Raw genomic sequence first — 10,055 nt, forward strand, 5'->3', positions numbered from 1 at the left:
CTAGGCTTCGCAGCCAATCTAATCATCCGACTTCCCCTCTGCCAGCCAATGGACTTGGTGCTTTCCCACCGCGACGCTCCCTGGCCCTCCTCAGTGGCCGCCCAATGGCGCGGCTTCCCGGTGATTGACGCACGGCACAGCCAGTGGCGCCGGGCTTCCCTCAGGCACCTCTCCCTCCCCGCCTCCTCAGCTCTGAGCGACGGGGCGCTCAGCCAATGGCGAAGGGGCGTGCCGCGGATGGAGCCAATGGGCGCTGGGGAGGGGCGGTGCCGAGAGAGGATTGTTTATGTCCCGGGAGCGGAAAGTAGGTCAGAGCGCGGCGACGGGGCCGGGCCGCGGGGTCGCACCGGGACGGGCCGGGCAGGTGGGCCGGGACCGGGGGCTGGGCGACGGCTGGGAACCGAGCCCTGAGGCTTGGGCCCGGCTGGGCCGTGCGGCCTGAGCGTGGCGGCCGGGCCTAGCCTGGCCTGGCCTGGCCTGGCCTGGTCCGGCCGCGCCTGGCCTGGGCTGAGGCGAGGCGGGGGGGGGGTGGCTCCGTCCAGGCCCGGGCCCGCCGGCCCCCAGCGCCGTCTGGGGCCTGCGGCAGCTCGCCTCGGGCCGAAGGGTGGAGGAGCGGGTGGGAGCCCGCTGGCGGGGGGCCGCGGCCGGGGCGGAGGGTGCTGAGCCGCTGTGGGTGCTTGTCCGGGCCGGGGAAGGGGAGGTCCGGCCTGGGTTTAGAATCACGGAGTCCCGGGTTGGAAGGGAGCTCGGGGATCAGCTCGGGGGGGGTCCAACCTTTCTTGCCTAAAGCACGGTCTAGACAAGATGGCCCAGCGCCCTGCCCAGCTGGGTCGTAAAGGTGTCCGGTGTTGGGGGATGCGCCGCTTCCCCCGGGAGGTTATTCCCGTGGCTGATTGTTCTCAGCGTGAAACACTCTCCTCTTGTTTCCAATCAGAATCTCCCCAGGAGTAACTTGTACCTGTTACCTCTCAGCTTTTCCGTGTCACTCCTTGTAAAAAGGGAGTTTCCGTCTTTTTAGCCCCCCTTTAAATACTGGAACGTGGTGGCAGGGTCTCCCCTAAGCCTTCTTTTCTTATGGGTGAACAAACCTTGAGGTGCTTTCCCAACGTGGCAGGGGTGAGACGGGGGGGTCTCGGTGGGTGGGATGGACAGGGATCCTCAGAACATCCCTGGGCTCCAGGGACACAGGATCCCTTTAGACACAGCCGGCGGTGGCTCAGCCTCTCCTGCTTTCCCAGGAGCTGCTGGTCCGGCAGCGACTGAGGTGCAGGAGGAGCGGGGGGACGGGTGCCATATGGTGGGCACCCCCAACATGTTTGCAGGACTTGTGTGGACATCAGGGAAGCACCGGAGCGGGTTCAAGGGATGGGAGGGGGGTTACGACCCTGCAGGAGCCTCTTGGTGGGGAGCTGTTTTTTCTGCAAAGATAAACTTGCGGGGGCAAGGGGGAAATGAGACTGTGGGTGTCGAGGTTCCCCTGTCACGTGCAGCGCTCCCGAGTGGTGGCTGGGAGGTGGCGGGGTCTGTCAGGCTGTACGCAGGGAAGGAGCCTGTGGAAATCTGTCTCTGAATAACACACACACACCCCCCCCCTCGAGTTGGGAGACAGAAGCAGCTGCTTCATTTCCCTCTGTTGCCCTTGAGACAAGTCGGGACAGGTCCACGAGAAGGCCGGTTTCCCTTCAGCGAGCAGGGAAGTGGTCTTTCCCCCACCCCAAACGCTGAGAGCAAAGTCTTCTCTCAGCAGCAGTTGCTCAGGGGTGAACAAACAGCCTTCCCCGCAGACAGACGCACAGCTCGGCCACACACAGGGCCACGGTGGTGGCCAGGGCGGTGCAGGCGGCCGAGCAGCGCGGCTGGAGCCCAGGCAGCTGCTGGAGGGTGACCAGGGGTCGGGGGCACTGTGTTTTGCTGGCTGACAATCCTGACACTCCCTAGGCCAGCGGTCAGAGGTGGATGGTGGATCTGTGTGCTGTGGAAGGGGCGGCTGCTGCTGGGCCTTGGGAATGTTTTTGAGGGCCAGTTCGGCACCTGGGCTTGGGGAGAAGCCAACCCTACTTGGAGAAAGGGGCTGAAGTTTTCAGAGGCTCACCATGTGAGAGGAGCTTATTTTGTGTCACTTTATCCATTGATGGTGCTTGTGCAGATGTGGCTCGTGTTCTTGGCAGGGGGTTATGGTGACTTGGGGGAGGTTCCTTCAGAGGGCAGAGCCCGGTGAGCGGCGGATGGAAGCGGGATGTGGCTGCTGCCTGTAACCCCCTCTCTCTTTTCCCCCCCGCAGCTTACCTCTCTCGGAACAGCATGGCGCGACGCACCCGGAGCAGCAGGGCCTGGCACTTCGTCTTGAGCGGGGTGCGGCGTGAGGTGGACACCCGGGCGGTCGCCTTGGCCACCGGCACGCGCGGCTGGGGCTACGACTCCGATGGGCAGGTAGGGCTGGCTGGCACTGGGGTGGCTCTGAAGTGACACAGAGGGGAAAGCTGTCCTCTCCCCTGACAGCGGGTGCTTTCTCGAGGTCCCCGTGACTGAGCAGCTGGTCCTTCAGCACGTAGAACTGGCCAAAAATCAGAAAAGACTTAAGAAAATATATAGGCTGTCTAACGAGCCCCCCTGCGTGGGATGTGGGGCTCCCGGCACATCTTCCCGAGGCAGGGAATGCTAAGCTGGCCGCAGTCTGCTTCCCAGTTGTGCGCTGCAGCTCTGTGGTTGGCTGAGCCAGGGAGCTGATGGATACTGAGATCAATGCTTTTTTCGGCATAGAATGTGTACGCATCATATATAAAGTGCATAGAATGTGTACGCATCGTATATAAAGTACATAGAATATTTTTTTTTTTTAAATATTCTTTTTCAAGTAGCGATCTAAACCTGTGTTTAAACTGGGCCAGTTCTCCAGGCTGTGTGCCGTCTTTGTGCGGCTGGTGGATGGTGTTGGAGGGAGCGGAGCTGCTTCAGGCGGCGAAGTTACAGCCTCAGATATCTTCCAACCCAAATTCTCTCGCATTTCCCCTTCTGTGACCTGCCCATCACTTCTGAGCCCGGCCCGGGCACGCAGGTATGCTGGAAGATGGGAACACAGCGGGAAGAGCAGTCAGGAAAACAGTGCGAGGAGTGACTTAATGTTCACCTCCACCGTCCTTCCCTCTTTTCCCCAGCTCTCGAGCGCGTGAGTTCAGTTCCCTGTGCAGCGCTGGGGACACCAGGAACGGCTCCTGGAGCTTCAGAGCCAGGCTAAAGGCTTACGAGGCCGCTGCCGGAGCACGGTGTCCAAACCCAGGTGCTGTGCTCCCAGAAAACGAGCCTTTTCTCTGCCTCGTGTTTCTGCAGCGAGGGGAATGGCTGGGTTTCTAGATAGCAGGAGTTAGGAAGGGGCAGTGAAAGCCAGAACTGAAGCTTTTTAATAAGCAGGCTGGAGGAGGGGTGGGCAGTAGGTAAGCCCGAGTCATTTCAAATGCCGCTGTCTTACACAGCTACAAGAACACGAGTTTAAAGGATTTTTTTGTCCTTAAATACTGTTTACAAAGTCTGCCGGGGGGGTGAATAAGGAGCAGGTACAGCGTGTAAGCCCAGAGTAACTCACTGTGGTGAGAGATTCCGTGAGGTGACACCGAACCTCCCGTAACAGGGATTGAGGGAGACGAGGCTTTGACTCTCACAGTGCCCAGCGCGGGGACACTTTGGTCTCTTGGCACTGGGGAACGGTAAATCAAGTTTTTGTGTTCCTGCATTAAAGTAAAGGTTTAATCCTTTGGGTAGGTTTGCTGTGGGTCTGTCTGCAGCGCTGGCGTGAGGACCTCGCTGCTTCATTGGTTCCGCTTTCTTCTGCCCTCTCCCCTGCCTGGCCTCCTTCTGTCCCTTTTCCTCCTCAGCTTCTTTACCCCCCCTTTCACAGAATCAAAGAATATTTTTGGTTGGATGGGACCTTTGAGATCATTGAGTCCAACCAACAAAAAAAAAAACAAAACACAAAAACCCCAAAAAAACACACAACACCAAAACCAAAAAAAAACCGACCCAAAAAATCCCAGAACACCAAAACCAAACCAAAACAAATACCCACACCCACACCCCCCCACAAACAGACACAAACCAACAATCTCGGGCACTAGAGCACGCCCTGAAGTGCCACGTCTACGCATTTCTTAAATCCCTCCAGGGATGGTGACTCCACCACCTCCCTGGGCAGGCTGTGCCAGTGCCTGACCACTCTCTCAGTAAAGTAATTCTTCCTAATATCTAATCTAAACCTCCCCTGCCCCAACTTCAGACCATTCCCTCTGCTCCTGTCATTATTCCCTTGGGAGAAGAGGCCAACACCCACCTCTCTACACTCTCCTTTCAGGGAGTTGTAGAGGGCAATGAGGTCTCCCCTCAGCCTCCTCTTCTCCAAACTAAACATGCCCAGTTCCCTCAGCCCCTCCTCGTGTGACTTGTTCTCCAGACCCCTCACCAGCTTGGTGGCTCTCCTCTGGACACGCTCCAGCAGCTCAATGTCCTTCCTGTGGTGAGGGGCCCAGAACTGAACACAGCACTCGAGGTGACTCCGCTGCGACGTACCATCCAAGATCTGCTGGGCGATGCGAGCCAAGGCAGAGAAGGCAGAGCTCTTGGGAAACTCTTGGATGAAGTCTCGGCCTTCCTCCAAGCTCTGGCTGAGTTGGGGATCCAGGGGAACACAGCCTGTGGGGGAGGAGGAGTGGGGAGAGTGACTGTTTGCTCACTGCAAGCACTCCTGGAGTCAGGATTAAATAAATACCCAGCCAGAATCATCTCCAGGAGAAAAGTAGTAGGAAAGAGGCCAACCGCTACCTTCACCGAGCTCTCCAGGAGCTACTTCTCACCAGCAGCTGCTCCCTCTGGGTCCAAAGGCCCTCACTCGAGGTGAGGCCTCACCAGGGCCGAGTACAGAGGCTTTCTCCTCCCCCAGCTCCCAGGCTCCCCAGAACAGTGGGTTTTCAGCAGTTTGCTCTGGTTTTGTGATGCCTTGGCTGGGCTCTCCAGCTGGCTGCCACCTGCCCACTGTAGCTTCAGCACAGAGTTTGCTTAAAAATAGGAGTGTTAAAGACTTGGACTGTCACGCTGCTTGCCTGCTGTGACAGCTCCTCGCCCCTGGAAGGCACAAAGGACGTACTCACATGGTACAGTGCCCTGTGCCGAGAGGTGTCCACAGCTTGGACAGATACTAGCCAGGTCCCAAAGCAGGACTAGCACAGCCCCTTGCCTCCTTGCCTGGCAATTTAGGCCAGGGCACGATGCAGCCGTGCTGCCACCGGTGCTGGCACAAGCCAAGGGGACCTCCCCGCACAGCTCTGCGGCACACCAGACCTTGGTGCCACCCAACCAGCCTTGGGGGGGAAGGCGTTCAGTAGTGACCGTTCCTCCGTTCTCCCCGACAGCACAGCGACTCGGATTCGGAGCCGGAGTTTTCTTCCCTCTCGCCTTCCATCCCCAGCGCCATCCCCGTCACCGGAGAGTCCTACTGCAACTGCGAGAACCAGAGCGAAGCGCCCTACTGCTCCAGCCTGCACGCCCTCCACCGCGTCAAGGACTGCCAGTGCGGCGAGGAGGACGAGTGTAAGGATGGGGGTCCCCGAGGGCGCCCCCCGCAGTCCTTTGGGGTGTGAGGGGGCACAGTCCCGGCCTGGTGGCACAGACTGTTCCCCTCCACGGGTTCTTATCTCTGTCCCAGTGTGCGGCGCTCCTTTGTTTACATCTGAGAGCCACGTAGACTGTAGGAAGATGAGAAGCACGTGGGTTCCTGTGATGTTTCAAGGGCTGAGAGCTGAAATCAGAGTTCACCTCTGGGGACCTGCTTTCAAATCCTGGCTGAGGCCACCAGTGAAACCAGCCCTTGTGGTTACAGCCCTCTTGCCCCAGATCCCTGGTCGGACCAGCAGGGCCTGCTCGGAGCAGAGGGAAGAGATAGGCAGAGTGTGGCTGAGAAAGCCCATGGCGTAACGGGGCTACCCCTTGAGGCTATGAGAAGTGTAGGAAGAAAAGAGGCTCCGACTGGTAGTCTTGTCTTAGCCAAAATGGGAACTAATTAATGCTGACAGCTTCAGAGCACTGAACCATCCCTGGTGGGACACAGCAGAGTAATTCAGGCCTCAAACAACTCTGTGATCTGCACAATTAGGATTTACCCCCTTAAACAGTAAAAAAAAACAACAAAACAAATAAACCCCCAGCCAGGGCTTCAAAACACGTGTCCATCTATGCTTTGGTTTGGGGATGGCTCCCTGAGGGCCTTTGCCCATTCTTGTCCCCTCTCTGCTTCCCGAACAGATTTCGACTGGGTGTGGGACGACCTGAATAAGTCGACGGCCACCCTGCTGACCTGCGACAACCGCAAGGTGAACTTCCACATGGAGTACAGCTGCGGCACCGCCGCCATCCGGGGCAACAAAGAGCTGGCAGACGGGCAGCACTTCTGGGAGATCAAGATGACCTCCCCGGTCTACGGCACAGACATGGTACGTGGGGCAGAGTCGCTTACAGGCAGGCAGAAGTGTCCAGTGTTCCTTGAACAGGGACTGGGAGAATGAGGAACCACCCACCATAGGAGAAGATGAGGTTTAAGGCCATCTAAGGAACTTCTAAAATTGCACAAATCCATGGGACCTGATGAGATGCATCCGTGGGGTCTGAGGGAAGTGGCGGATGAAGTTGCTAAACCACTGTCCATCGTATTTGAAAAATTGCGGCAGACTGGTGAAGTTCCCAGTGACTGGAAAAGGGGAAACATACCCCCTATTTTTAAAAAGAGAAAAAAGGAGGAGCTGGGGAACTGCAGGTCAGTCAGTCTCACTTCTGTGCCTGGTAAGAGCACGGAGCAGATCCTCCTGGAATCTCTGCTAAGACACACGGAAAATGTGTTTGGTGACAGCCAACATGGCTTCACTGAGGGCAAATTGTGTCTGACAAATGATGGGGTTACAGCGTTGGTAGATGCTGTAGTAGAGCAACTGTTGTGGTAGAACAACTGACATCATCTACCTGGACTTGTGCAAAGTGTTTGATACTGTCCCACACCGCCTGTAATTTGGAGAGACGTGGATTTGATGGATGGACCACTCGGTGGATAAGGAACTGGCTGAATGGTTGCACTCAAGGAGTTGCAGTCAACGGCTCAATGTCCCAGTGGAGACCGGTGATGAGTGGGGTCCTTCAGGGGTCCATACAGGAAGCAGTATTGTTCAACATCTTTGTCAGGGACATGGACAGTGGGCTTGAGTGCACCCTCAGCAAGTTTGTGGATGACACCAAGCTGACATGATACCCTAGAGGGAAGGGATGCCATCCAGAGGGACCTGGACAGGCTGGAGAGGCGGGCCTGTGCGAACCTCATGAGGTTCAGGCAGGCCAAATGCAGGATCCTGCACCTGGGTCGGGGCAGCCCCCGGTATCAGCACAGGCTGGGGCTGGAGGGATGGAGAGCAGCCCTGAGGAGAAGGACTTGGGGGTGTTGGTGGATGAGAAGCTCAACATTCACAGGCAACATGCGCTGGCAGCCCAGAAACCCCCCGCACCCTGGGCTGCATCCCCAGCAGCGTGGCCAGCAGGGCGAGGGGGGGGGATTCTGCCCCTCTGCTCTGCTATGGGGAGACACCCCCCCAGTGCTGCCTCCAGCTCTGGGGCCACCAACAGCAGAAGGACATGGAGCTGTTGGAGTGGGGCCAGAGAAGGCCACAGAGATGCTGGGAGGGCTGGAGCCCCTCTGCTGGGAGGACAGGCTGAGAGAGTTGGGGGGGTTCAGCCTGGAGAAGAGAAGGCTCTGGGGAGACCTTCGAGCCCCTTCCAGTCCCTCAAGGGGCTCCAGGAAAGCTGGGGAGGGACTCTGGATGAGGGAGGGGAGCCCTAGGAGGAGGGGGAAGGGTTTGACACTGAAAGAGGGGAGATGGAGCTGAGATGTGGGGAAGAACTTCTTTGGTGTGAGGGTGGTGAGAGCCTGGCCCAGGTTGCCCAGAGAAGCTGTGGCTGCCCCATCCCTGGAGGGGTTCAAGGCCAGGTTGGAGGGGGCTTGGAGCAACCTGGTCCGGTGGGGGGTGTCCCTGCCCAGGGCAGGGGGTGGCACTGAATGGGCTTTAAGGTCCCTTCCAACCCAAACCATTCTATGAACAGGAGAGCAACCTTCTCCAGCAGTTCAGCTGGACCTCCTCACTTTGGAAAGGGAATTGGAGGTGGGAGCCTTCAGCTCCGGCCCGAAACCTCTGACTTGGCTTCACCAAAACCTCTGGGTGTTTTGAACTTTGCCAAGAAAAGGAGGGGAGTCTTGGTTTCATTGCTTGAAAAGGCGCTAAGCTTGTGTTCTTCTTCCTGGCCTTGCTTCCCAGATGGTGGGAATTGGGACGTCGGATGTGAATCTGGACAAGTACCGTCACACCTTTTGCAGCCTGCTGGGCAAGGATGAGGACAGCTGGGGACTGTCCTACACAGGTAATGAGTGTTGTCCTAAGGCGTTGAGAATTAAATGGGATTTTTAGGCACTGAGCGAGGCTGGACCAGTGGGAACTCGGGTGCGGGAGTTGGGATAGAATTCCTGGAGCGCAGGATTTCCACCGAATGCCGTTTTTTTTTTTTTTTGTGTGTGTGTGTTTTAAGGACTACTGCATCACAAGGGAGACAAAACAAACTTCTCTTCGAGGTTTGGCCAAGGCTCCATCATCGGGGTACATTTGGACACGTGGCACGGGACGCTCACGTTCTTCAAGAACCGCAAATGCATAGGTAAGAGCAAGGGCAGCCACAGGCGGAGGGACTGGGAGCGGGGAGAAAATGGTCGTAAAGGAGAAGACCGAGGTGTGAAGTGAGCAGGAGGAAGGTTATACTTGTCGTTTAATAGATTGAGGTTTCAAGAGGCTCTTCCAACAGTTAAGAGGTTCAGGGTAGGTGGGAGGAGTGAGGTCACCTCCTCAAAACTAACATAACTCCCCCCCCCTCCGGGCTGTTGTCCCCCGGCAGGCGTAGCCGCTACCAAGCTGCAGAACAAGAAGTTTTACCCCATGGTGTGCTCGACGGCGGCCAAGAGCAGCATGAAGGTGATCCGCTCCTGCGCCAGCTGCACCTCCCTCCAGTATCTCTGCTGTTACCGCCTGCGCCAGCTCCTGCCCGACTACGTAGACACGCTGGAGGTGCTGCCGTTGCCACCAGGACTCAAGCAGGTGCTGCACAACAAACTGGGGTGGGTCTTGAGCATGAACTATAACACGTCGAAGCCTTCCTCCTCCTCCTCCTCCTCCTCCTCCTCGGGAAGCGATTCAGATAGCTCCTGTGGCTCGGATGCAGAGGCCTGCCAAAGGAAGAGGTGCAGGAGGACATAATGTCTCTGCAGACAAACTGCGGGGAGGGAGTGGGGCAGGGTTTTGTTCCGCCGTCTGCGAGGGCCGGCCCGGCCCGAGGCACCTCTTTCTTCACGAGGACTTCCACTTCTACTCGTCTGCAAAGATTTCTCTTGCGTTGTTGGAAATCTTCAGCCTAAACATCCATCACGTGCATCGAAGAGACCCGTCGACTCCAAGAGGTCCCAGCTCTGTGAAGCTGCAGCCAAATAGCGGCGCTTCATCTCCTGACTTCCTCTCAAAGCCATTGCCTCTTCCTCAAGGACCCCTCTTCTCTGCAGAGACAAGATTTCAGGTGGCCTCCCGGTTTCAAAACGTACCGGGCTCCAGTCACAGAATGGACTCGACTTATTGAAAGACAACAATCAAAGGGCGTCCCCTCCTCCTGACTGGTGTGTGTTGGTTCGGTGTCTGCCACGAACTCCTCGCGCTGTGGGGCGCGACCGAGCAGCAGTACGTGGGGAAACGGGCTCCTGGGGGTGCATCTGCGTCGCCGCTGTGACAGAGCGGTTACTTACATGAGTTGAGCCGTCGGTGACCTTTCTCGAGCCCCCGATGACTTTAGTTGCTTTGCATGTTGGCTCCTGCTGCTTCTCCTGTATCGAGGACTGTATTAAACTGTAATGATAAGAGCAGAAACTGTCTTTCGTTCCTTCCTCAGACCTTCACCCGTGGCTACGCCTGGGAAGGGAGGCTGGAGGGGTGAAAACACCCGTC

The 10,055-nt window shown here is 57.4% G+C and overlaps 1 protein-coding gene across 2 annotated transcripts in view; it reads left to right on the forward strand.

The window, feature by feature from the left end:
* SPSB3 (splA/ryanodine receptor domain and SOCS box containing 3) overlaps positions 1–9,972 on the forward strand; it is a 10,864-nt gene extending 892 nt beyond the window's left edge. The window contains exons 1-7 of one of the 2 annotated variants that reach the window (XM_074158325.1): positions 318–364; positions 2,282–2,430; positions 5,397–5,574; positions 6,286–6,473; positions 8,334–8,436; positions 8,602–8,727; positions 8,962–9,972. In XM_074158325.1, coding sequence (XP_074014426.1) covers positions 2,302–2,430; positions 5,397–5,574; positions 6,286–6,473; positions 8,334–8,436; positions 8,602–8,727; positions 8,962–9,320 — 1,083 coding nt within the window. In that variant the 5' untranslated portion in view covers positions 318–364; positions 2,282–2,301 and the 3' untranslated portion in view covers positions 9,321–9,972. Of the gene's footprint in view, positions 1–317; positions 365–2,281; positions 2,431–5,396; positions 5,575–6,285; positions 6,474–8,333; positions 8,437–8,601; positions 8,728–8,961 lie in introns of those variants that run through there. The other variant, XM_074158324.1, reaches the window with a different exon arrangement.
* Positions 9,973–10,055: the final 83 nt, after the last annotated feature.

Source organism: Numenius arquata, chromosome 14 (assembly GCF_964106895.1).
Source record: "Numenius arquata chromosome 14, bNumArq3.hap1.1, whole genome shotgun sequence".
Lineage (NCBI taxonomy): Eukaryota > Metazoa > Chordata > Aves > Charadriiformes > Scolopacidae > Numenius > Numenius arquata.